The 27650-nt window shown below is 49.6% G+C and overlaps 1 protein-coding gene across 1 annotated transcript; it reads left to right on the top strand.

Annotated features, from left to right (window-relative positions):
* Positions 1-113: 113 nt before the first annotated feature.
* PCNX3 (pecanex 3) lies at positions 114-27644 on the top strand. Its single transcript, XM_042440136.1, is given in 36 exon segments — positions 114-1474; positions 2986-3179; positions 3731-3833; positions 3992-4031; positions 4555-4650; positions 6320-7609; positions 8778-8898; positions 8996-9165; positions 9904-10000; positions 10213-10348; positions 10761-10921; positions 11463-11616; positions 12227-12259; positions 12739-12910; positions 13009-13119; positions 13552-13643; positions 14261-14370; positions 14624-14677; positions 14679-14730; positions 15102-15194; positions 15446-15596; positions 15768-15915; positions 16861-17038; positions 17233-17341; positions 18158-18287; positions 18431-18489; positions 19493-19708; positions 19963-20216; positions 20496-20726; positions 21199-21302; positions 21895-22042; positions 22805-23035; positions 23549-23823; positions 23951-24147; positions 24703-25124; positions 27240-27644. Coding segments are annotated over 36 exon segments (6474 nt in total). The 5' UTR covers positions 114-1321; the 3' UTR covers positions 27429-27644.
* The last annotated feature ends 6 nt before the right edge of the window (positions 27645-27650 follow it).

Genomic DNA, 27650 nt, shown 5'->3' with positions numbered 1-27650 from the left:
AAAAGGGCGACGAAGCGAAACCGGAAGTGAATAGGAGGCACCTCCCTTTAAATTTTCCTATCTCTACGTTCCGCTCTCCTCTCTCTCTCTCTCTCTCCCCCTTCACTTCCGGCTTCGGAAAGGGAATATTGTGCGCATGCGCGACGCCTGGGCTGCTTCTGGGGCTCTCCTTCCGGCCTCTCCAGTCTCTCTTGCGGTCGAGGCACCTGGAGCCTTTCCTTGGCCCCGTTGGGTGACCCTTGACCCCGGAAGTGAACAAGACTGAGCCTGGATTGACCTTATTTTTAAACAATTGGGGCTTTGGTCTTCTTTGGAGGGCTCTCTTTGCCTGGGCAGCCTCAGTGCCTGGGAATCCAGAGCTCCCTCCCGTCCCTTCTCCATAGAGCAGCTCCCTGGGGTCTAAAGGTGCCCTATATTCCTTGTTTTGGGGGGTGACCCCTTTTTGGGGACCCTTCCAGGACCTGGGGTGGTAGGTTTGGGGGGATAGCCTGGCTCTTGGGCCCCCTTAGCCTGGTGCTGCCCCATATTTGAAGCCAGCATGGCCTGGAGGTAAGGGGCAATAGCAAAAAAGGGGGCCAGGAAGGTAAGAGGCAATAGCAGAGGGGCTGCAAGGTAAGGGGGCAATAGTAGAGAGGGGTAGAAAGATAGGGGCAATTGAAGAGAGGGGAAAGTTAGAGGCAAGAGAAGAGAGGAGGTGGAAGGTTAGGGGGGAATCGCAGGGGAAAGAAAGGTAGGGGCGATAGTAAAGAGAGGGCAGACCAAGAGGGTAGAAAGCTAGGGGGCAATAGCAGAGGGAGGGGCAGAAAGGGTAAGGGGCAATAGTAGAGAGCGGAGAGATAGGTAGAAGGCAATAGAAGGGGAAAAGCAGGGGAAAGGTAGGGAGCAATAGGGGGAACAGAAGGGGAGACAGCAGAGAGGGGGCAAAAAGGTCAGTAGCAGGGAAGGGGAGCAAGTTAGGGGGCAATAGAAGAGAGGAAAGGGGAAAGGAAGGTGGGGAATAGCAGAGCGCTTGAGATGTGAGGGCAAACAGGAGCATTTATAGTAATACCATAGTAATATTTATGTCTTACCCGCTTCTCCTCCTTTCAGCCCCGATGGGGGGCACGGTCCTCTAAGTGAGCCCCCACCCCATTATTTGGGGCCCTAAAAAGCAGGGCTGGGGTGGTAAAGAGAAGAGGGTCCTGGTTTCCTCGGCCTCAGTGGACCATGGGCTTGAAGCTGCCTTGATGAAGGCATTTGTGAGGGCCAGCTGGGCAGTGGTGTTCCTTGAGGAGGAGGAGGAGGAGGAGGGAGGTGAAGAAGAGGAGGCCCCACCGTGGACATGGGTTCGCAAGTGCTGCAGATCCTGCGCCAAGGCGTCTGGGCCTCGCTGACCGGCGGCTGGTTCTTCGATCCACACCAGAGCACCTTCTCCAACTGTTTCCACCTCTATACCTGGATCTTCCTCCTCGTCTTCCCTTTTTTGCTGTACATGGTGAGTGTAGGAGCAGTGCATTTGTGTACTATTAGCTTACACAACGGCTTTCCATGTGCAGAGTTGTGTATGGTATGTGCTTTCTCCCTGTGTGCCTTCGTGCCATTGCCAATTTGTGGCTGCCCTGAGACGATCCCATCGTGCGCTTTTCTCGGCAAGATTTGTTCAGAGGGCATTTTCCATAGCCTTCCTTTGAGGCTGAGAGCGTGTGACTTGCTCAGGTTACTCACTGAGGTTCATGGCTGAGCAGGGAATCGAACCCAGGTCTCTACAGTCCAGCACTCAAAGCACTCAGAGCACTAAGCCCTGAAGGCTTTCACTGTCTCCTTTACGGATGCATATATTTGGAATGAATTTTCTATCCCTGCTTGTCTTACTGTTTCTTGGTTCCCCTTCAAGACATGCCAAGGCTGCATCCACACTGCGGAAATAATCCAGTTTGACACCGCTTCAACTTTCGTGACTGAATGCTATGGGATTCTGCGATTTGTCGTTTGCTGTGGCACAGAGCTCTAAGACAAAGGAGGGTAAATGTTTCACGAAACTACAATGTCCAAAATCCCATAGCTATGTTGAGCTATGGCAGTTGCAGTGGTGTCAAACGGGATTGTTTTTGCAGTGCGGATGCTGCCAAAGGCATACATTTGCCGTTGCAAATTAAAACCTTCCACGTTGAGGAACGTAGAAAGCTCTTGTTGCGTCAGTCGATCCCATTGCTCTTATCCGTTTGCCTTCATAGCCTGCGCCATTCACTTAAGATTGGCAAAATGAGAAGTTGGAATCGGGATGCAGTTAGTTTTCAGGTTGGATTTCAAGGCAGCTCAGAACGCCTCACATTTCAGTCTCGGCCTGCGAGAGACCAAACACCTGACTGCTTGTAACTCACTGAGTATACTGAATGCAATATTTCCCTTCCCCAGACTTTCCTCTTCCAGTTTTCACAGCTTCCAAGCAATGGTCCTGTAGTGTTTGCTTAAGGAAAGCTGAGGATATCTCTCCTTGGTGATTGTTTAATGAAGAATCTGGACTGTTTGCTGTTTGAATCAGAAGCTAGAGTTCGCTGTTGGATTATTTCATATGTACAGGTTGAGTCTCCTTTATCCAAAAGGCTTAGGACCAGATGCATTTTCTACTGGAGATGTGCTGTTCTGCCAGTGATTTGTGGTCCCTTTGTCTGGATGAAGAACAGGGAATGTGTGGCCCTGCATTTATTCTTGAATTGTACTTCCCATGAAGCCTTATGCCGTTTAGGGTTGATATAGGAACTGCAGGCCATCAGCATCCGAAGGATGAAGTATTAATTTATCATTTGCTTATTTCCATCTCTGCTTTGGACTATACCTTTCTCCCAGGTCACCTCCTTGAGCCGTGAACAAAGAAGTACTGCCTCTCTTAGTCAGCATTAAACCTCACTTAAACGTCACATTTGCAGATAACAGGTGTAAGTCAATACAGCCACTGCTTTGGACTTGAAGCTCCCCTATTTAATCCGTGGCCTTCTTCTGTGGCAGGTGATGCCGCCCAGTACTTTTGTGGCCGGTGTGTATTGTGCGGTGGTGGCCATCTTCTTCATCACGGTCAAGACTGTCAACTACCGCCTGCACACCATGTTCGACCAGGGTGAGATTGTGGAGAAGAACTCGGCACTAGCGGAGGCAGCCAAGGCTGAGGATGGAGCTGCAGCAGACGAGGGAAACTTGGCAAGGTGCGTAGAGTTGTGAGGTGTTGTTGCTACACAGGGCATTTTTTTCCTCCATGCTCTTGTGTTGACCCACAACACAATTGGTTGCAGGGACCATCTAAGCTAATCCTTTGACATGGAGGAATCCATAACTAAAACACTCCTGAAAGATCCCCAACCATCCTCTCTTTAAAGACCTCCAAAGATGGAGAGGCCACCATCCTCCAAGGCAGTCTGTTCCACTCTTGAACATGCAGTAAAGAAGTTTCTTCCCAATGTTCAAGTGGAACCTTTTTTCCCCCCTTTCCATTTGAATCCATTGGTTTGTTTAAGATCTTTGAGACCTTAGGACTGCCTTTCCACAGAAAGCTGAGGAAAGCAGAGTCTGTTTTACCCTTTTGATACGAAGATGGGACATTTTCTGAATTACAGAAGAATTTTGGGGACTCTTGCCTGTCCCGGATAAGACACTGCAGCGTAGTGAGTTATGGTATCTCAGTGTACATCTTAGCATAAATGTTGGCTTTAAACCTGGGCCTTGGCTTATATATAAATTCCTCTTCTTTTGCTTACAGAGACCCCGGTGGGGTGGAGATGACTGTGTTCCGGAAGGTCAGTTCCACACCTCCAGTGCGTTGCAGTTCCCAGCATTCTGTGTTTGGCTTCAATCAGGTCATGGTAAGAATGAGGACACTTGGTTGGACTGTTTCTTCCAGATTGGGGTGGGAATGAAAAACAGGGCTCCAGTCACCCCTTTCTTGTGACTTCACAAAATGGAACTGGTCAGCCTTTTTTGGAAGAGTCATTTGAAACGGTTTCTTCCTTTGGCATTCTAGGACCTGCTGCCCCATTTGGAGGATGGTGGTCCTGTAAGAGGTGAGTAAGGCGGAGAGGCAGGGGACACAATCCTTCTTCTCAGAGTCTGTATATATCAGTGCACATTGGTTCACTTTCAGAGAGAACTCTGTGTGTGGGGTGTGTATGTGAAGTGCAGTGGAAACTGATGCACAAGGCCCTTTGGAATGAACAGAGTTCACATTCTCAATGCTACAATAGCATATGTGCTTCCTTTCCCTTCCACTTGTGTATCTGTTTCTAAATTTTGGTGGGGAACCTTGACACCACCAGTAGTCTGATGGTCTGCAACACCATGTTGAAGGCCATGGGTTGTGCCTTAGAGTCAAAGATTGGAGGCAGAATGGGTAATTTCCCAGTAGCCATACTGGTTGGGGGATTCTGGAAATTGTTGTCCAACAAAGGAATGTTTCCAAGGTCTGCTTAGAGCCCAGATTCCCTGTAGGTAAGGAGTGTGTGTGTTGTGGATGAGGGGTAGAGAGAGTAAGGTTTGTCTGGGATTTGGGCACTCTCCTGCTTACCTTTCTGTACCTTTATCCCATAGACATCAAAGAGCTGGTGCGTGAGCAGGGCAGCAACAATGTTATTGTCACTGCGGCTGATCGAGAGATGCTCCAGCGCTGTTCACCTGAGAACACTGGTAGGTCCTTGCTTTTGGTTTTCCTCTGCTTCTAGCTTTGAAATATTTCAATCTCGGCCTGTGAGAGACCAAATGCCTGACTGATGGTAAAATAATAATAATAAATAAAATTTTTATTTATATGCCGCCCTTCCTCCGATCAGGGCGGCTTACAGCATGTTTAAAATACAAACAATTACAAATAAAAACAGATTAAAAACAAACCAACAGTAAAGCCCCAAAGCCCAACCTCTTGGCCACGAAAGAGAGGAGGGAGGCCCACAGGATATTTACTCGGGGAATGCCTGTTGGAATAGGAAGGTTTTAAGGTCCTTCCTACATTGGGCCAGGGTAGTGGACGAGCGGAGCTCTGTGGGCAGCGCATTCCAAAGGGCTAGGGCAGCTATGGAAAACGTCCTCCGAGTGGTGGAGACTAATCTAGCCCCAGGCACCTTCAGTAGCTGCTGCCCAGACATTCTGAGGGTGCGAGGCGGAATGTACGGGGAGAGGCGGTCCTTTAGGTATCCTGGGCCCAAGCCATTTAGGGCTTTATAGGTAATTACCAACACCTTATATTGAGCTCGGAAGCGAATGGGCAGCCAATGGAGATCTTTTAAAACTGGTGTTATATGGCTGGTCCTGGGCGCACCAGTGACCAGCCGGGCTGCCATGTTTTGCACCATTTGCAGCTTCCGAGTTTGGTATAAGGGTTGCCCCATGTAGAGTACATTGCAGAAATCCAGTCTCGAAGTTACCAGAGCATGTACAACAGTTTCTAGGTCCCTCTGGGCCAGGTATGGGCGCAGCTGGCGAATCAGCCGAAGCTGATAACAAGTGCTCTTGACCGTTGCATTCACCTGAGCAGTCAGGTGGAGCGACGAGTCAAGAAGCACGCCCAGACTGCGCACGGAGTCCTTCACAGGGAGCGTGACCCCGTTCAGGACAGGTGGAACCACCGCCATTCCTGGACCAGGGGAACCTATCACCAGTACCTCCGTTTTCTCTGGATTCAATTTGAGTCGGTTTTCCCTCATCCAGCCCATTACTGACTCCAGACAGGCCACGAGAGGAGAGACACCATCCCCAGTCACTGCATCAGTCGGAGACATAGAGAAAATGATTTGGGTGTCATCAGCGTACTGATAACCCCGCGCCCCCTGTCTCCGGATGATCTCTCCCAGCGGTTTCATGTAAATGTTAAATAGCATGGGAGACAGAATGGCCCCTTGAGGGACCCCAGTTTTAAGGGGCCTCTCATCGGAGCACACGTCTCCCAGCTGCACCATCTGGGACCTCCCCGAGAGGTAGGAACGGAACCACTGGAGCGCAGTGCCCCCGATCCCCACCTCTGCGAGGCGCCCCAGAAGGATACCATGGTCTATGGTATCAAAAGCCGCTGAGATGTCCAAGAGCACCAACAGGGACACGCTTCCCCTGTCGATGCCCAGACGGAGATCATCGACCAAGGTGACCATGGCCGTCTCAACCCCGTAACCCGGCCGGAAGCCAGTTTGAAATGGGTCCAGATAATCCGTTTCATCCAAGACCGCCTGAAGCTGGATCGCAACCAGCTGGTCTGGTGTAACTCAATGGGAAGGGAATTCCACTACTTTGGGAACACCACCAAGAAAGCCCTGTCTCTTCTGCACTCCAACCTAATGCTCTGTTTTGATGCTTGCCCCCTTTGTAGCTGGTGATGTCTCAGCAGTATCTACTGACCCAGAAGGAGCGAGTAGCAGCCTCCTGCCTGCTCCCAAAACAGAAGCCCCATCCAGCAGTAGAAAGCAGCCTCCTCCTCTCCCAGCCCAGACATCGATCCAGAGCACAGACTCCTCAGAACAGTCACCTCCAGCTGGGCCAGGATCGCAAATGCCTTGCTGGGCAGCCAGTGAGTCGGAAAGTGTGGGGGACACGCCACTGAGCCCTCTCATCAAGAGCAGCTTAAGCGAGGAGCTCAGCCAGAGTTTCCTGAGCCTTGCCTTGCCTGAGACCAGCAGCCACAGCCGACGAGAGAAGCGCCGCTCTGGAGCGGATTACCAGCCCCTGGAGCCTCGGCCAGAGCGTCCCCTCAAGGCCGGCTCTTCAGACAGCTGCTTCAGCGGCACTGACAAAGAGACTCCTAGTACCCTCAGCAGCTACCGCAGCGAGAAGACCAACTCCACCCACTTGGACAGCCCTTCTTTAGGGGCAGGCACTGGGGAAGGGCCCCCAGGTGAAGAGGTGGGGCTTGGCATGTCCCCGCCACCTGATGGGGGCAGCGATACGGATGCCCTTTCGGACAGCGAGCTGCTCCGGTCTCCTGAGCTGGGCCTTCTCGGGGAGCTGAGCTTTGACACGCAGAACACCCTCAACTCCCTGGAAACGGTCAAGGGAGACAGTGAACTGTGGGGCGGCCCCGAGCCGGAGCAGGTGGTCCGGCCGAAGGAGTTAGGCCTCAAGAGCCGCCGGCACCTCTCACGCAAGCATGGCAGTGCCTACTTGCCCATGCGCACCCTCCTGGACAGTAAGGCCTATACAGAGGGCTTCTTTGCAGATGAGGATTCGAGTGACTGCAGTGACCTGAGCCGGGCCTCCAGCCTGCACTCCCAGCACAACTACAGCACGGACACTTCCTCCAGCACTTCCTGCTACTCCCCCGAACGCCACCTCCCCAACCAACATGGCCTCTGTGTGGCTGAGGCCAAGCCTCCGCTGCCCCCACCCCCCGAAGGCTCTGCCCTCCTGCCCAAACATTCACACTATGCCCAGCGGACGGGGAGCACCGCCAGCGCCAAGACTCACGCCCGGGTGCTCAGCATGGACGGGAACCACGTGACCGACGGGAAGCCCCTGGGCTGCCTCACCGTTTCGAAGTCAGATTTGGAGGCACATGCCGGGAAGCTGACAGCAGAGCAAGAGTTGGCTAGCACCGTGCGCAGCCAGTCGGCCAACCAGCCTGGCTGGAGGGGAGAGGTGCAGGCCGAAGGGGCTGTCGGAGGAGGTAAGTCCCTAAAACACTCAGTAGGGTAGACTTACTCAGGGGAGGAATTTATTCATTATTGATGGACTGATTCACTTTTTGTCCTGCCTTTCACCTATGAAAGGACTCAATCTAGCCAACATAGGTTAAAACAGAATACCACTGAAACATTTTTGAGGCTCAATGGCTGCTCCCAGGCTATAGAATTCTCTTCCAAAGGAGGTCTGCCTGGCCCCTTCCCTCTCCTTCTTTCTCCGGCATTCAAAGACCTTATTTAAGCAAGCTTTAAATATTTCAAATAAATTCAAATAAAGTATTTCAACCCCAATAACAAATAAACAGAGAGGATGAGCCATAAACATAGATCACAGAACATAAAGCTGTAGTAGTTGAGGCAGCAGTTCTAGGTGCATTGAGTGATTTTGAAATTACGAACGGCCACCAAATTGTCTCAAGAGTGTCCTTTGCAAGTGGTGAATTTGAACTCTGAGAAATGTGTTTTCTTTGGGTTGTTGTATAGCTGCTCTGTGGGTTCACATTGGGATATGGGATTGGGATATGGATTTTATTATGGGTTTTTAAAATGACACGAATGAAATAAATTGAAGTTAGGGTTCCCAGGAGAAGCTTGGTTTTCACATATAGTGGGCCCTTGGTATCCTCTGGGTTTAGTTCCAGGACCCTCCATGGATAACAATTTGTGGATGCTCCTGTCCCATTATATGCAATGGCATATTAAAATGGTGTCCACTATATAAAATGGCAAAGTCAAGGTATGCCTTTTGGGGTTTTTGTTGTCGGCGAGCAGGCATCTGAGGAATTTTCATCCCAAACAGTTCAAGGACCAAAGTTGTCCATCTTTAATTTTTTGTGGGTTTTTCGGGCTACGTGGCCATGTTCTAGAAGAGAATAAACTCTTCTAGAACATGGCCACATAGTCCGAAAAACCCACAAAAAACTATGGATGCCGGCCCTGAAAGTCTTTGACTTCACATTGCCCATCTTTACTAAAGATGGGAATGATGACCCAAAATGTATGATGTATTCAGTGGCATGGAAGTGTCCAGCGTTTCCAGACTGAAAGTGTAGCTGATTCTTTTTGTCAGCTGCCTTGAGTCCCACATTAGAAGAAAGGCGGCGTGTGAATGAAATGAAATGAATGATTGGTTGATTGAAATGAACATTGCAGCTCCTGCAGGGGAAGACGGTCCCAAACCAGACAGGGCAAAACGCATGCAGGCCATGAGGCGACGCCATAATGCAGGCAGCAACCCCACGCCTCCATCCTCTGTGATGGGATCCCCACCCAGGTAAGCCCTTCCTTTCCTTTCCACTCTTTTCTTGGGTCTGTTTGGTGTGCTGTTGCTGCAGCTACTGCTCAACCCACCCACCCCGTCCTTTGTGCAGCCTCCAGGATTTGCAGCGAGGCCGTGCCTCTTCGCACTCCCGGGCTCTTACCCTCCCCTCGGCCCTGCAGTTCGCCAGCTCCCTCCTGCTGCCACGCGGCGCCATCCACGAAGCCTGCAACTTTGACGACACCTCGGAGGGGGCCGTGCACTACTTCTACGATGAGAGCGGTGAGTAGTAGGATGAGAGGAGGACTACGTCAAAGCCAAGTGGGGTGAGGTACACCTTCTGAAACCATTCCCTGCTACCCCAGACTCTTGGCTTCCTAGAGAGTATTGGACTACAATCCCCCAAATCCCTTACCATTGTCCATGCTGCTTGGGGCTGTTGGGAGTCAGAGTCCCACAGCAGGGAGAGGTTCTGGTTGCCCACCTTGCAAGAGAGTAAAAGGGTACATGTGTCTCATGAATCTCAGCCATAATTTTAAATGTTTCCTGCCCATACCGCTTTGGCTAAATATCTTTGCCCCATGTGTGCCCCTCCAATAGTCTGCACCAAGGATGGAGGGGTTATGAACCTCCACGTACTGGTGGATTGCTATTCCCATCAGCTCTCACCCTTGGCCATGCTCCTTAAGGGCTGATGGGAGTTGCAGTTGAACACCAAGTGATTTTGCATCCTCATGGGATAGATCTTTGTACCTTCTCAGGGTGGATTTTTATTTACATGACATGAGGTAAATATTTAGAGGAAGCCATCTGTTATACTGAAGGCTGTTGAACCCTTACTCAAGAAGCTTGGTTGAACCAGTGGGTGCAACCTGTATATAAATCAAGATTTGTTCTCCTTGTTCCTTAGGAAAGCAACTGTCTTTCTTTGGCGGAAGAAATCTCATACAATGAGAATCTGAGATGTGCAGCATAGCACCTTAATATTTCCTTCTTTTCTTTTTCTTGCATCTCCGCCAGGAGTCCGACGCTCCTACACTTTTGGGCTAGCTGGAGGTGGCTACGAGAACCCAGTGGGACAGCAAGTCAGTGTGGACCATGCCACCAACAGCGGCTGGTAAAATTCCTCCTCCTGCTCCATTTATTTATTTATATGCCTCCATTCTCCCAGAGTGCGAACCAAGGCAGAACGCAATTAAACTCTGGTGTAAGCAAACCACACAGTAAAAGGAAATGCAGCAGGGACCGCTTTTACAGACAGTCCTGGAGTATGGTAGTTGCATAAATGCAGCCCTGGTTATCGCCGTCACTTTCCATTTGTTTTGGCAGGGATAGACACTCACATTCCTCCAGCTTCAACTCTGCCGAGGTACCCGAAGGTACTCCTGCCCTCACATTGTTGCAGCCACGGCCTGTGGTCCTCCAGGGCATGCAAGTGCGCAGGGTGCCACTGGAGATTCCTGAGGTGAGGCCCTATTGATCTGATACTTTATAACAGTGACGGTGAACCTTTTACAGACCGAGTGCCCAAACTGCAACCCAGACCCCACTTATTTATTGCAAAGTGCCACGTCCCTGGCTTTCTAGTAAGAAACTCTGGCAAACTCTGTGCTAGGGCAACAGCATGTGTGCCCACAGAGAAGGCTCTGAGTGCCACCTATGGCACATGTGCCATAGGTTCGCCATCACTGCTTTATAAGCTGCTTTGGCCCAGAGCATACAAACTCTAAAGGCACCAGATCCTAGTATTGTAGAGCTGGAAGAGACCACAAGGACCATCACATCCAACCCCCTGCCATGCAGGATTTTGGCCTGAAGGGTGGGGTATAAATGCCCTAAACAAATAAGGTATCTGAATAGTTTTGCTCTTTCCTTAGTTCGATCTCCTGGATCAAGAATCGCTGCACGAGTCGCAGGAAAACACACTCATGATCGAGGACAAGTGCCATCCCCGTCAGTACTACAAGTTCTGGGTGCTACCTGGGCACTGGATGCGAGTGCGCTATGACCGGCTAGCCCTCTTGGCCTTGCTGGACCGGTGAGTGCCTAACCTGGATCCTGTTCTGGCTTCCAAGGGCCAGGCAGCCTGGTGTATTCCCAGTCACTCCCCAATGCCATCCTTCAAAGGGTGGCTCTGGGATTTATGTATTTTTGGAATATTTTCATGGATAGTTGAAGCTGTGGATAAAGAGTCCCTAGATGTGGAGGGCTGAGTTTATGAACTGGGAATGATGGGACATCTAGTTATGGTTTTGATGAGTCTGGGAAGGGGGCTGCAGCCCACAGCTATGCAAAAACTGTAACTCCTGGAGGCCTCCAGCAATGGAGAGAAGTGGGGACATAGGTTCTATGTTATAAAGAAAAATCTTTTCCTAGAATGATTCTTTGGCTCTGGGAGGAAAAGTGGCTTACCTGCAGCTAGGGGCTGCACTGCAGTAAAACTCTAGCAGTACACATACCTTAAGCCATGGTGGGTGAGCAAAAGGGTGTAGATTTCAGGTGTTGTCATACTGGGAATGTAAAAAATGTCTACAGTTCCAGCAGTTACCTGTGTCCCGCTCTGCTTCTCACCCTCCCAGGAACCGTCGGCTGGCAGAGAACGTGTTTGTGGTGCTGCTGGTGAGCCTGGTTGCTTTCCTTGGCTACCTCCTCCTTCTGCAGGGCTTCTTCCGGGACATTTGGGTGTTCCAGTTCTGTGTGGTCATTGCCAGCTGCCAGTACTCTCTGCTGAAGGTGAGATCTGGATCCACTCTGCCTTGCTGACTTTAGCACCCATAATTCCTGACCATTTGTCAAGTTAGCTGGGCCTTTTGGGAGTGCAAGTCCAAAACAATGGAGGACCAAAGTTTGGGAACATTGGCTTAGTGCTGTGGGATCCTGGGATGCAACATTTTGTGAGATACTTAGCCTCAGAGAACTCTGGTGCCAAAACAAATTTCAGATCCCAGAATACCATAGGATGGAGCCATGGCATTTAGACGGTGCCAGACTGTATTAATTCTGCAGTGTGGCAGCAGCCTTAGACCTGCCAGTGATGCAAACAAGTAATATTTTTACACTGAAAAGGAGGATTATTGCCACTTCTGTGAACTTTCAGAAGCAGCAGTTCTTCTGAAGAAGTTGTACTCTGTCTTTTAAAGCTATCCTCTTTCCCTCCTTAAGTTTTGCAAAAATCAGGAGAGGATTTCTGGTCATTTCTAATGTCATTCTCATCTTCTTTCTCACACTTTTATTTTGAGGTTTAGAATTTGTCCCTTCCCCTCTTTAGGCAGGATGCTTAGTATATCTGCCCCCTTCCCACTGCTGCTACTACTACCACTGTTCCTCCTTTTTTCCCCTCCAGAGTGTCCAGCCTGATGCAGCTTCACCCATGCATGTGAGTACCCAACCATGAGGACGTCAATATGAGGGTGGTATGGGGTGATGATGGGTAGAGAAATGGTTTCATCACATGCAGATTTGCTGCCTTCTTTTCAGTCACCTGTTGGGTGTTTCTGGACTTTCTGTGGAGCCCCTGTTTGCAGTGTTGGGAAAAGTGCAATTGCCTGTAACTCTCCAAGGCTGTTTTTTAAGTTCCCATAGGTGTTTCGTTCCCCCAGTTTTTTAAACTTCTTTTCATCCCACCCAATGCAATGTTATTTAAAATCATGGATGATTATATCCATGGATAAGGAATCTATGGACACGGCTGGCCATTGGTGCCAAACCAGGGATCAATTTGGAGGTTACGGGGGCGATGCATACGGGTCACAGAGGGATGAAAATCTGGCACCTTGACTCCCAGAGCTTTCCCAAGGAGAACAGACGCCACCCTTGTTCCCATGAAGGCTTTTCAATCTTCACTTCCCTTGGCAGGGCCACAACTGGATCATCGCCTACAGCCGGCCTGTTTACTTCTGCGTGGCCTGTCTGCTTATTTGGCTGCTGGACCTCTGTGCCCGCGCTGTTCCTCTCCCGCCTGTGGCCTTTTACGACCTCACCCTCTTCTCCGCTGACTTCTTCTACTGTGCCCGGGATATAGCCATCGGTGAGTGGCTTTTGGGAGGTTTGTGGAGCATTTGGGCAGTTTGTCTGGGTATCTCTGACTTCATTCTCTCCCTTTTGCTTCTTTTTCTTCCTGCTCAGTGTTCACCCTCTGCTTCCCAGCCGTCTTCCTCTTTGGACTTCTCCCGCAAGTCAACACTTGCTTCATGTACCTTCTGGAGCAGGTGGACATGAACATCTTCGGCGGAACAGGTGCAGAGAGATGGGCAGTGTGAGCCATTCTGTACTAAACCAGTACCTGCTGTCAGTAATGGGTTGAATGCGGGTGAATAAGCAGAAACGTAACCCAGGCAAGACAGAGATGCTTCTAGTCGGTTGAATGGCAGATATGGGAATAATGCTGGATGGGGTTATACTCCCACTGAAATCTCATCTTGGATATTCTTCTGGACACAACTCTAATCCTGGATGCCCAGGTTTCAGCAACTGATGCTGGATACTGGTTAACAATTAAAAACTGCCAACAAACCATTAAAGTTAAAATGTTTACATCCATATAGCTGTTGTTCCAGTAAGAGGGTTGGAAAATAGTAATGATTGCCAGGTTTTACAAAACAAATTGAATAATTGAATAGTGCTGCCAACAGGTTTATACCAGGTTCTGCCTTTACTTTTTTTCCCCAGCTGCCACCAGCCCCCTCACCGCCTTCTTTGCTCTCCTGCGCAGTATCCTAGTGGCTGCCCTTCTGTATGGCTTCTGTCTTGGAGCTATCAAGGTACTTAGTTTTGTCTGAGTGAGTGAGTGTGTGTGTGTGTGTGTGTGTGTATATATATAGGTGAGAGCAAGCTGTGGAGTCATAGCTAGAAGCAATTGTGGGTGGGGTTGCAATCAAAATCAATAGAAACCTATGAACTTTGACTCTGGCTTACAGTATTAAATGCTTAGTTTGTTGCATGTTTCCTTTCATAGGAAATTTGGAACGTTTTCTTGTTCAGAATTATTAATCAAGCGTATTTTACATTCTGTCAGTCTTACGTAGCCTGATGATTCATATGGGGCTTGTACTAGCATCTCCCTACAGTAAATTTGTTACTACTAATTCATATACGTTGGCCTTTTATGAAGGAGTTGAAATTAGCAGAAAAATAGAAGAATCAGAGTCAGGGGTTCGGCTTTCTGACTCCACAGCCCTGCTGTGCGCATCTGTGTGTATGAGAGAGAGAAAGAGAGAACACAATGTGTTCAGAACAGTCTCAGTTCAGCATGAAATGCATGGGATGGCGCTTGGTTTTGGCGATGCTTTGAGCATCAGATTGAGTTTTGGAGTCTGGGTTTTACAGGCTCTTAGTCTGGTTGACTCCCTTCTCCGCTTTGCCCTCTCTCTGCCTTCAGGCTCCGTGGGGGGACCAGCATGTACCCGTCCTCTTCTCCGTCTTCTGTGGCCTCCTTGTAGCGCTTTCGTACCATCTGAGCCGCCAGAGTAGCGACCCAACTGTCCTCTGGTTTGTATCCCATCCGTGATGGGTTCTGTGAAGGGATGCTTGGGGAGGGATGAATGGACCTGGGTTTGAATTATGGCAGGAGTGGGGAAATCCTTATGCCCCAGTTTTCCCCCTGGAAACACACACTGGGTAAAATGATATCAGTGAGTTGGCATCACTGAGGGAAAAGAGGGCGATTGCTGGGTTGAGGTGAGCCAAGGAGTAAGATGGTTGGCGTTTCACCAGGCTTTGTTCCCTTGTTCCTCTTTTTTAGGTCTTTGATACAGACCAAGCTCTTCTCTGAGTTCGAAAACCGCAATGTGGAAAGCCCCCCCTGTTGGAATTAAAGACCCCCTGCCTGAGAAACTGCGTTCTTCACTGGTAAGGGGGTGGGCAAGCTTGGAAAGTGGGTCTGAGGAGTGGAGCGATGGTGGAAACAGATAAGTGAGGAGTCTGTCTCGAGCAGGACAGATGTATGGCTTGAATAGTAGTTGATCATAAAGCTTCATTGAATATAATTGAAGGAAGTCTGCCAGGTGTCTCAGCCACTGGTGAGTACAATCTTGGATTTTGGAATACTTTGGAGTTCTGGATAAGGGAGACTCAACAAAGTTAGATATAGCAATAGTTAGAATTAGTATAAGACAGTTTCCTCTGGGTGTTGGGGTGTGTGCCAGGGACATGTGTGGATAAAATGTCTCACCCTCTGCTTTCTTCCTTCATGCCTTGCCTTTGCTGTGGCCCCAATCCAGCGGGAGATCCTCCATTCAGATCTTGTCATGTGTTTGGTTATTGCCGTCTTGACCTTCGCAATCAGCGCCAGCACTGTTTTCATTGCTCTTGAGGTATATGAGGGGGGGAAAGGACACAGAAGGGGGTGGGAGGCGAAAAGGCTTTGAAAAGCCATCCAGAGAGCTGTACTAATTGGTGGCCCTGAAATTGAGCTCCTTGTGAGAATGAGCCACAAACCCTGAAACATGGGTAACCTTATTGATCTGAGAAGACCTCCACCAGTTGCCTCTGGGTCCATGATTGCAAAGACTATGTTTCATTGTGCCCAAACATCATCGGCTTTCTCTTATTCTGCTATTCTCAGTCTGTTCTAGGTTATGTGCTCTACGCCTTGGCTGGCTTGGTGGGCTTTGTGACTCACTACCTGCTGCCCCAGTTACGGAAGCAGCTCCCCTGGTTCTGCCTCTCGCAGCCGGTGCTGAAGCCACACGAATACAGCCAGTTTGAAGTGCGCAGTAAGTGTGGGCTATGTGTCACCGGGGAAGAGGGAGAAGGAGAGGGTGCATGGGTTTAAACGTGCCTCTCCAGTGCCCTAACCTTCACAAACTGGATGGAATTGAAATATGTTGGACTACAACTCCTGTTATCCTCATATTAGCTGTGACTTCCTTGTTCCATGTTCCCAGACGCTGCCCAGCTGATGTGGTTTGAGAAACTCTACGCCTGGCTGCAGTGTGTGGAGAAATATTTCATCTACCCAGCTGTGGTGCTCAACGCCCTCACCATCGATGCCCACTTGGTCAGCACCCCGCGGCAGGACAAGTTCTGCATCTAGTAGGTGCCTCTGAGAGATTTAACTCTTCACTCCCTATAAGTGAGATTTCTCAGATTCCATGTCCCCCAGAAGTATTGGTCTCAAGCCAGAAAAGTGGAACCTACTGTAGTTCCTAAACCCTGCTTTAGACTGTAATGTCTATTTCTTCCACAGCTTTAATACGTGTTAGCCCTGGTTTAAATCCATCCTTCCTGGCCCCACTGCTCACTGTGTTGAATGAGCAAGGGGGCTAGACTTCTGCCCCACGTTCTTGCCTTAATGGGGCACCATTGGCATCAGCCTAAAAATCTCTTGGTGAATGATGGCACACGATTTGAATAGCAAATGTTATGAATTTTTGCATGAAGAAACATTCCAAACTTCGGATTCTCCTTAAATGTCTACATATAAAAGAGCAGCCAGGCACACCTCCATTGTCCCAGGGGCTGGTGAGAAGCCCTCTCTCTATGCCAACTGCCATTGCCAAGGCCTGCGAGGGAGAGAAGATCAGCCAGGTCCAGGTCGATATGTAGGCATTCAAAAGGAATCGAGTCTTGGTCCCATGGGCTGGTGAGAGGCCCTAACTCCCTACAGACTGCCATTGCAGTGGCCTCTGAAGGAGAGAAGAGCAGCTGATACCTGCTGGATTTAGTCCTCTCCTCCACTGCTATCCCCTTTTCCTTGTATGTCCTCTCAGATTTGTACATTTGACGGCAAGGAACTCTTAACAATTTGTAAGGAGTTACAATCGAGCCACCTTGAATGCCATTTTGGGGGGGAAACCGGGATATAAATCCATGTCCCCCAGAAGTATTGGGTCTCAAGCCCAATAAAATAGATTGCTTTGGGAGACCTTTTGACTGAAGGGCAAGATACAGATGCTCTAATAAATAAATGCATGGCGGGTGGGTATGGGGAGATGCATCACTGACATGGTCTCCTCGTTTCTCCCCCCACATTTCCAGTTGTCGAGCCCTTCTCATCACTGTCGCAGGCATGAAGCTCCTGCGCTGCTCCTTCTGTTGTCCACCCCAGCAGTACGTCACCTTGGGCTTCACCATCCTCTTCTTCCAGTTCGACTACAAGCAGTACTCCGAGGGCTTCCTCACCGACTACTTTGTCATGTCCATTCTCTTCAGCAAGGTGCGTGCTATCCTTCCGTCTTTGCCCTCTTTACTATGGAATATGTTCACTGCCGTACAGTATAATGATCCCTGCCAACTGCACTAAACCAGCTCCAACCCCTCTATTTTTAACGCAGCCTGACTCTGTGTTAAACATTTGTCTCTCTTCCTTCTCTCTCTCTCTTTTCCCTATCCCCCTTTCCTCCCTTCTAGCTGTGGGATCTCTTGTACAAACTGCGCTTTGTGCTCACCTACATTGCCCCCTGGCAGATTACGTGGGGCTCAGCTTTCCACGCCTTCGCCCAGCCCTTCGCTGTGCCTCGTATCCTTTATGCAGTTGTGACAACTGAAGGGATGGGACCTGGTAGCATTTCCCCCCCTTGAGATAATGGATAGTGTGAACAGATAAATCGCTTCCCCTCTAAACACATCACTGTCCCAGTTGCTCAGTGAAACTAGCAGCAGCCATGAGATGAACATATGAGTTTGCACATTTAACCTGTGGAACTTATTCTTGCAGAAAGGTATGACTACTTCTAGTTTCATGGGAGGGAGCATTTTTCCAAATTCATTTGTATCCCAGATGAATTAATGTAACGCCTGGGGTGTCAGGTTGCTGGAAGAAGACCTCTGGCCACTACAGTTCCCACAATCCCGCAGCATTGAGCCATGGCAGTTAAAGTGGTATCAGACTGGGTTGCTTCGGCAGAGCACGATGCAGCCTATGTCACTTAATGCCCAAAGCAGCTGACATGACGGTATTTTGGGGTGCAGCTGATGAACCAATTCAAACGAAGCAAAATTCAATCAGCATAAGATAAACTCAGTACTGCGGCGAAATAAGACAGAAGCAAAATGGCATGCAATTAACACAAAAATAGTCCAGCTGTCGCTTCTAGTGTTAGCCTGGCTGTCTTCCAAAGCACTGCACGGTGTGGCCTAAATGCAAATCCGAGATCCTGGGAGCGAAGGCTTCTCGGCGGTCTGGATGGTTCCCAGCTGGCTCCTTCCCCTTTCCTCCAAAGCAGGCTGACAGCAGAAAAAGGAAAAACTGAGTGTGTGTTGAGTTCTGCATTCGTTCCTTCCTTTTTTAAAGTCGAAATGGAGGCAGGTGTTTCCTTGACTCCCCTCTTCCCAGACTCGGCCATGCTGTTTGTCCAGGCTGTTCTTTCCGCTCTCTTCTCCACCCCTCTCAACCCGCTACTGGGCAGCGCTGTTTTCATCATGTCCTATGCTCGCCCGGTCAAGTTTTGGGAACGCGACTACAAGTGAGTGCAGAGCCTGTCGTGGGGAAATGCTCCAGAGCCAGGCTCCCTTGCATGCCAAGGCACTGAGATGCCCTCTAGTGTAGTTGACATGGCAGCAGCGTTCTTGTGTTGCATAGGTCTTCATCTGTATCTTTTCTCCTCAGCACCAAGAGAGTGGACCATTCAAACACTCGACTGGCCACGCAGCTTGACCGCAACCCAGGTGTGTTCCCAGGTGGTGCCCATCATTGGATAGGCTTGAAGGGGATTCAGAGACTGTCAAGTACAGTTCAGTGCCTCAAAAGCAGGCGTCCGCATTCATCAGTACATAAAGGCATAGGGGCTGTGGAAGGGATAGCTATATAACTGTATCCTTAGGCTAATAGTACCACTTTGGGTTCAGACTATATTGACCACAAGCCTATGTACTAGTTAGGGAACACTGCCACCTAGGGACTGGGGATGGTACTTCAAGCAGGAAGAGAAATGTAAATGAATTTAAATACAATGCACCCTTTTTATGCGGGGGATCCGTTCCAGACCCCCCCCCCCCGTGTAAAAAAACCCGTGTATGCTCAAGCCCCGTTGAAAGTAATGGGGCGCATGCATGGTGCGGCGGTGTAGTGGCGCCCCACATTACTTTCAATGGGATGTGCCACCCCTTGCGCCCCCGCGCGGCTTCAACATTTGCTGAAAAGCTGTGTATAGTGCGTCCGCGTATGACACGGGTGCACTGTAATATGATTTAAACACTAAATCACCCCCGGAACACAGCCTTAGATTTTCCTTTGTATGTACTGACACATTTTAGATCTCTGGGTTTCGTGTCTTGAAGTTATGACTTGCTATACAGACATCTTTTTTTAGTGACCTAAACATTTCTCTTCTTCTTGCTCTTCTGTCTCCTCTTCTTCTATACTGTAATTATTCCTTACAATAGATAAAGTATAACACTTGCAAGTGGCAGGACTGAAGTAAGCAATGCTGGGTATTTCCTTGATGGTCAAAGTGTATGTTTCAGGGACCTCTAATTTGAGAAACTACAGCTTGCAGTAATAAATATACTGAGTGGGAGTTAAGTTCCACTGGATTGTTTCAGAAGGGACACATGCTGTCTCAACAGCAGCTAAGCTTCATTGTCATAGAAAGAGAGTGCGCCCATCATTCTGCTGGTGGTGTTGCGTTCTCCTTTATTGTTTGTTTCACTTTTCTGTGCCTGTCCGCAGGTGCAGATGACAACAACCTGAACTCTATCTTCTACGAACACCTGACACGCTCACTGCAACACACCCTTTGCGGAGACCTGCTCCTAGGGCGATGGGGCAACTATACCACGGGGGACTGTTTCATCCTGGCCTCGGACTACCTGAATGCTCTGGTGCACCTCATTGAGATTGGCAATGGCTTGGTCACCTTCCAGCTGCGGGGCCTTGAGTTCCGGGGTGAGTAGAGATGTGTGTATAGTGTGTTAGTGACACAACAGATATAGAAAGGCAAAGAGTGTGTGTCTCCAGTTCCTTGGGAGTGGGGGCCCGTTCTTGGCCTGTAGGATGGATAGATAGAAGCAATTCATAAACAGGACGTAAAAATATAACACAAGCAAAAAGATTCAGCTCCTGCCTTTAGTTGCCAAAGATGGAACACAGTGCTCTAAACTTCTACTTTGTTGACCGACATGTGTATGGCTCTTTCCCAGGGACCTATTGCCAGCAGCGAGAAGTGGAGGCCATCACTGAAGGGGTGGAAGAGGACGAAGGCTGCTGCTGCTGCGAGCCAGGCCACTTGCCTCGAATGCTGAGCTTCAACGCGGCCTTTGGGCAACGCTGGCTGGCCTGGGAGGTGGCAGCCACCAAGTATGTCCTGGAAGGCTATAGCATCAGCGACAACAACGCCGCCTCCATGCTCCAGGTCTTCGATCTACGCAAGATCCTCATCACTTACTATGTCAAGGTAAACCTCAGACCTGGGAGAGGGACCTTTTTAAAAAATCACATCTCTGTCCTATGTCCATTTCCGCTGCTGCCCAACTGCTCTGGGACAGAAATTTCAGGTAGGGTCACCAGAGTGGGTAGGCACATCTTTCAGACTACCCCTAGTAATCCTGATGCTGCTGCTGAGATTACTATTGAGTCATGGCAGTTTAAGGCGGTGTCAAACTGCATTAATTCCACAGTGCAGATGCAGCCCCTCCCTGTCTCCTGCTGACTACCCCTTCTTGCTTCTTGGCAGAGCATCATCTACTATGTGACTTGCTCCCCGAAGCTGGAGGAATGGCTGGGCAATGAGGGGATTCAGGAGGCCCTGCGGCCCTGCACCTCCCTCAACTATGCTGACAGTGATCCCACCTTCAACCTCAACATAGACGAGGACTACGACCACCGCATGGCAGGGATCACCCTGCCTTCCTTCTGCAACATCTACCTCGACTGGATCCAGTACTGTGCTGGGCGCAGGGAGAAGGTGGGTCTCACCGTGGGTGGAGGACTGGTGTAGCAGAGTGACTGGTGGTCATGTTCTAAACCATATCGGCTTCTCCAAGTCCTGGAAATACAGATGGGGATCACACCTACGCTATACCAAACCTTAAACCATTAAAAAAAAGACCTCACGATTATTCAGGAACTCTGGCAATTCCCTTTGTGGCTGGAGTTAGTCCAGGTTTCAGTGTCCCTGATGGAGATAGGCCAGATTGAGGAATAGGGCTAGATCTTGCTGGACTCAGAGCTAGCTATCTGAATCTCAGAGAGAAGAAGTGGGAAGCGATGGCTCATCCTTTCCTCTGAGGCTTAATCAGCCCTCTGAGATCACGATTTGCCAGAGGAGGAAGCAAAAGCAAAAGACTGGAATTTTTGGACATTCATCACTCTCTGTGTGAGCCTGTCTTGTGGAGGGCTTCTCATGCCTTTTGTCTCTTCTTCTTTTTCCCTTACAGCAAGTGGACCGGGACTGGAACTCCCCTCTTGTCACCCTGTGCTTTGGGCTTTGCATCCTGGGGCGACGAGCTCTGGGCACCGCTTCTCACAGCATGTCAGCCAGGTGAGATCAACATCCTATGTGCTTCCATGTGCACATGTGCAAGGACCCAAAGATGGGTATGGCGCTTGGTCTTGATCTCCGCCTTCAAAGAAAGGACAGAGGCCAGCAGTATCCAAATGTGTGAAACAGTTGTTTATAACAAATAGTATTGTAGTTGTGGTTGCTACTAGCTTAGAAGATAATAGAGTTAGTGTAGTTACATGTTCCCTGCAGTATCAGAGACTAGGGAACATGCATGAAAGGGAGTAGTTATATCATGTGGGCTTCTCATAACAGGCAGTTTGTTGGCCAAAACAGAACTCTGACTCTTGTAATATTCCCATTATCTCCAGCCAATTTGGTCATTTGCCATGTCAGCTGAGGATGCTGGGAGCTATAGTTGAGACACATCTAGACAACCCAACCCAGGTTGTGAGCGGCTGCTTTAAATATCCAGACATTTGGATATTGCTGGCCTTTGCGTTTTTAATTAGTTTGACTAAACTTGAACCAGCATCTTGCCCATGTTCGGAGATGCACACGCATTAGGGCCATGCGCTATATACTGTCCATTATGTGGCTTTGTGCGTTTTTTTCCCCTGTAACTCTGCAGCCTGGAACCTTTCCTGTATGGCTTGCATGCGCTCTTCAAAGGGGACTTCCGGATCACTTCACCCCGGGACGAATGGGTCTTCGCTGATATGGACCTGCTTCATCAGGTGGTGGCACCAGGAGTGCGCATGTCTCTCAAGCTACATCAGGTGTGCTTTTCTGTTCCCCCTCCACGTAATTAAACTGTAGAATGAACTATGCCATCCAACACAGTTTGAAGACCTCGGAAGAGAGTCCATCACCCTCCAGGGCAGTCTGTTCTACTATCAGACAGCTCTTACCATCAAGAAACTCTTCCCAAATGTTTAGGTGGAATCTTTTCCTTTAATTGAATCCATTGGTTTATGTTCTAGTCTCTGGAGCAGCAGAAAACAAGCTTGCTCCATCTTCTATATGATATCCCTTCGGATACTTGAAGATGGCTGTCATATCATGTCTCCGTCTTCTCTTTTCCAAGCTAAACATACCCAGCTACCTAAGCTATTCCTCATAAGGGTTGGTTTTTTAGCCCTTTGACCATTTGGGTCACCCTCCTTCCATCCTAACTGGAGAGCAGGTGAGCTTCCCGGACTAAAGGAAGTATGCCTCTGAATTCCAGTTGCTAGACAACACAAGGGTACCGTATATAGATGTAGTGGTGTTCATATCTTGCTTGTGGGCTTATTGAGGGCATCTGCGGGGCTGATATGGAAACAGGATGATAGACAAGAATGACCTTTCATCTGATCTAGCTGAATTTTTAGGTTATTGATACATATTCTCTGTATTTTACTGGGACACAACTGGTTAGGTAGGGATGAGACAAGGAGAGAATCTGGCCATATATACAAGGAATGAATTGCTGTACCACTTACCATTGCTGTAACACCACTGCTTCCTCCTCCTCTTCCTCCTCCTCCTTCCTTTTTAAGGACCATTTCACCTCTCCGGATGAGTACGACGACCCAGCCGTGTTGTACGACGCCATAAGGTCCAATGAGGAGAAGATGGTGATCTCCCACGAGGGGGATCCGGCTTGGCGCAATGCCATCCTCACCAACACACCTGCCCTACTGGCCCTGCGTCATGTGATGGACGACGCCAGCGACGAGTACAAGATTATCATGCTCAATAAGCGCTACCTCGGATTTCGGGTCATCAAGGTGGGCAAAACCATTGCAGTCACTGAAGGCTCCGGGTGCTGTGTTATAATTAAAGGGTTTTATTGGTCAAATCCGAAACATGTGTAACTGTTTGAGCAATCGCCTATCATAGATATACAAATTACTTGGTTACTTCAATGAATGGGTTAAAAGGAAATTAATAGGAGGATATTATCTCTGATATGTTATGTATTGGTTCTGTCTGTAAATTACTATGCAATATGGCTGGACCTTTCTGACCCTGTTCTCTGTGGTTTTTATGGCCAACCACACAGTCTCACAGGAGTCATCACTAGTTCTGCTTTCAGGACTAAGGTCTGCTTTAGAATTTGCAAAGGAGTCTCAGAAGATAAGCTAGTTTCTGAGCCGTCAGCAGACACCGCTTCAACTTGACCGCCTTTCCTTCAAGCTAGACCACTGCCTTGTCATTGCTTTCCAGAGTAGTGATGTTCTCTCTCTGTCTTTCTTGTCTCTGCAATCCATCCACCCTCCACTTCCCAATCTCTGTCCCAGGTGAACCGGGAATGCGTGCGAGGGCTGTGGGCTGGGCAGCAGCAAGAGCTGGTCTTCCTCCGGAACCGGAACCCAGAGCGTGGCAGTATCCAGAACGCCAAGCAAGCCCTTCGCAACATGATCAACTCCTCCTGTGACCAGCCCATCGGCTATCCCATCTATGTTTCGCCCCTGACCACTTCCTACGCCGGCAGCCACCCACAGCTCCGTTCCTTATGGGGTGGCCCGATCAGCTTGCACAATATCTCTACGTGGTTCATTCGCAGTTGGGAGAGGTGAGGCATTGGCGCATCGGAGGGGTGTCGGGAGCAAACTTGCAAGGGGGGTAGGCAGTGCAGCTGTCCTTTTGCAACCTACTGCCATTTTTCTCAACCTTTCCCTGATCTCTCCTCCACTGGACAGGCTTCAGAAAGGCTGTGGAGCTGGTTGCAACAGCGGAGGAAACATTGAGGACTCAGACTGCGGCGGTGGCTCTTCCTCGCTCGGCAATAACCCCACGGTTCATGGGTCTCAGGTTCCTGGGAGCCTCGCTCACAGTGCTGGACCCGTGGCTGCCAACCCCACTGAACCCATAGTCACCACTGCCCAGCCTCAGGCAGGTAAGGAGGCTTCCCCCAACCTAGTGCTGCAAGGCTTTGAAGGGCAGGGTGGGGGACGATGGGGATGAGAAGAGTGACAAGAGAATTACAGTGCAGGGATTGAGTCTGACATCCCAAAAGAAGGGACCTGGATCGGGACTACCTTGGGCTAGAATGTTGTCCACTTTAAAATCAATATGCAGGACCCTCTTTCACACTACATAGCCATAGCATGGTGATCCCACTTTAAATGGCTACGGTTGCATCCTGTGGAAGTCTGCGATTTGTAGCTTGTTAAGATGTGACAGTTCAGTGGAGCATTTGGAAACAACACATTTGAAAACTTCACAAAACAATGCTTTTTTTACCTCCATGGGAGCCTCCAGGTGTGTTGGAAATGACCTCCACAGAGAACATTTGGGGTGATTTTGGAGCCAATCTTTCCAGCACTTGTACCCCTGGTGGCCACAAAAGTAGCCCTAAGGGGCTGAACGTAGCCCACAGGCCATACTTGGGCCATCTCTGCTCTAGTAATTCTCTTTGTAAATAGCTGTTTTGTGACTGTTGTCTCTACAGAACTAGAATCCAGCCTTCCTCCTCCAAGCCAAAGCTGGCTGGTCCAGTCTCAGCCGGCCCACATGCTGAGCCAGGGCGAAGGACGACCCCCACCTACCCCGGCTGCGTCTTGGCCCCCTGGCCCACACTTCTTGGGAAGCCAGCTCTCTTGTGCCAGCTCCTTGGCTTCGGTGGCGGAGGGGATGGGACGTGCCCCTCTGCCTCTCCGTCCGGGACTCGGCGCTCCTTCCCCGTTTGCCTACGAGGGCCTCTGTGGCAAATGGAGCCTGCCCAGCCGCAAGGGACTCAATGGGCTGGGGAGCAGCGAAAGTGACGTCCCCCCCGGGACGCCCCCTCCCCGCACAAAGGACAACTCTTCTTTATCATCGCCTGCTGTCGCTGCATTAGGGACTCCGGGTATTGCGGGGAGTCCTAAACCTCAGGTAAATCTCTTCTCTATACTTTTTTCCCTTGCCATCACCAAGTTATTATAACTGCAGGTTTGCCACCCAAATCTGAGCATCACCCACACACATAAATATTGTGCCTCTTCCAGTTTTTGTATCCTGATATAGGTCAGTAAGGAAAGGTGTTGGAACACCCAAGTTTGATACACCCAAGCCTTTAACAAAATGTCTGCCTCTCTCAGAAATGGGCATAGTGTGCCCATACCTTTTGGTGCCCCTAAGCATACCCACTATCATGGTTCACCTTTACATCCCTGTAAGGGAGCAGTCTTGAGAACTCTGCCTGTGTATCGCACAGTAGTTGTGATGCTGCTACCTTATAGCTCTGTGCCTGAGACTTCTTCCTCCATCTTTAAAACTCAAGAGTGCTACCTTTTCCCAGTTTACACACCTAACAGGAATAGGGAGTGCAGTCATAATCTTAACTGATGGACACTGTCCTGTTCGAATGTTCAGAGCCGTCTGTTCTCAAATATGCTGGATACGGTTAACAGAACATGAGAAGTGTGCTGATCTTATTTGGATGGCACTATAAACTGTAGTAAGATAAGAGCAAACTTAGCCGTCTTCTTAAATTGCTTTTACTCTATTCCACTCACACAGCTGAATGAAGGAGTTCAATAGGTTCTCCATTTCCCTGTGTTGCCTGAACCTGGATGTATGGTTAGCTGGTGGTTTGAAACTGCCTTCTTCCTAAACTAACCATGGTTAACCTTCACCACAGTTTATTGCTCCAGAGTACACGATAAACCACTATTGGGTAGAAGCTTAAGCTTCTCAGCTCTTCCTCACCTTCCCAAGAGGAGGAGGAAAGAGGAGAAAAGATCAAGGATGCGTACCCCCATATCTCACTAGTCCAGGGATTAGGAACATGAAGCCCTCCAGAAATGGTTGGACTGCAAATGGAATTACAGATCTATGGTGGCAAACTCACTTGTTACCCCCAGTCATATTAAACTGTTCTTCTTTGAGGTCTCAGTGAATCACACAATTGGGTATTCTTGCACCTGCGCAGAAATACCCAATTGTGCGAATTCACAGATGACCGCGCATAGAACTACGGTTACAGGTAAGCAGCCTGTCCTTACTCGGTGTGCCATACAAACAGCCCATACTTATTATGATCAGAGGCGTTCCTTGGTCCTCACTTGCTTGGGCTGCATCTCAGCTGTTTGCAGCCATGCATGCCCAGTCCTTCCATGCATGCATGCGCGCTCATTCCTCCCTCCTCTCTGTGCAGGCAGCCCCATCCCCCTTGCCAGGTGGCTGGGCCCAGTGGGGTGCCCTTCTGAGCTCTGCAATCCGATTAAGGCTAATGGAAAGCGGCTAGGCTGGCGTCCCTTCCCCCAGGACAATGCGAGGTGTCGGTTTTTTGAAGGGCAGGAGGAGGACTTGGAGGCCTTTGCCTGACAATGAGCATTGTTGTTGTTGTTGTGTGCCTTCAAGTCATTTCCGACTTAGAGCCATCCTATCATGGGGTTTTCTTGGAGAGGTTTGTTCACAAGGGGTTTGCCATGGCCTTCCTCTGAGGCTGAGTGAGAGTGACTTGCACAAAGGTGTGCATGGTGGAGCAGAGATTCGAACGCTGGTCTCCAGAGTCGTAGTCCTACACTCAAACCATGTGCATGTCTGCTCAGGACCAGACCTATTAAATTCACTGAGGCTTACACTCCAGCATGGGGTGAAATTCAGTTAATTGTTTCAGCTAGAACAGTACATCTCAACCTATCTGATGAGGGAGGATTGCAGAACCAGTGTGCCGGGTTCCAGTTACTTACTTGTCCCCATTGACTGCAGTGGCTTTTTTCTTTCCTGGAAACGTGCCACAGGTTGGCAGTCATGGCCTGGCACTGGTCCACAGGCCACCACTTTGAGTACCTCTGGAGTACATAGCATTACGAACCCATATGAGCAGTTTTGTGATTGCCATAGTTGTGTACCTTTTTATGACTAGAATTATGACCCTGAGTTAGGCTTAGCAACGTCTGCGACTCTTGTATAATTGTGGGTAATTTTTATGTATATTTTGATTGAATGTATAAATTTTGGGTCTATGGACCTATTATTAATGTTTCTTCTCTTTCTGCGCAGCCACCCCTCCCAGGACCAGTCCCCGAGACCTCCAGCGACGCCACCCCGCTGCCTCTGGAACTGCCAGCTGCGCCACGAGGAAGCGACCCTCTCCCCGAAACCGTCCCCATCGCGGCTGAGTGGGGCCAGCCACGGGAGGACGAAGAGAGCCCAGCGGCTGGACAACCGCTTCTGGAGCATCAGTACTGAAGGGGGCAGGGGGCGCACACTTCCTATCCCACAGAACCGCGGGCTGGTCCCGTTTTGACTTTTCCTCGGCCCCTTTTTGGGGGACGGGAACCGCGCTCCACTTCCCGTTTCCCCCCTTGAGGACCACGGACAGCAATAAGGGGAAGGAGGGCTGCCCCTTCCTGCTCGCTGCAGCCTTCTGTGCCCCCCATACCCCTCTCTTCTCTCCCACCCCTCACCCCC

This window comes from Sceloporus undulatus, chromosome 9, assembly GCF_019175285.1.
Source record: "Sceloporus undulatus isolate JIND9_A2432 ecotype Alabama chromosome 9, SceUnd_v1.1, whole genome shotgun sequence".
Lineage (NCBI taxonomy): Eukaryota > Metazoa > Chordata > Lepidosauria > Squamata > Phrynosomatidae > Sceloporus > Sceloporus undulatus.
The sequence above is the reverse complement of the archived record's forward strand: the minus strand, read 5'-3'. Positions and strand labels throughout refer to the sequence as shown.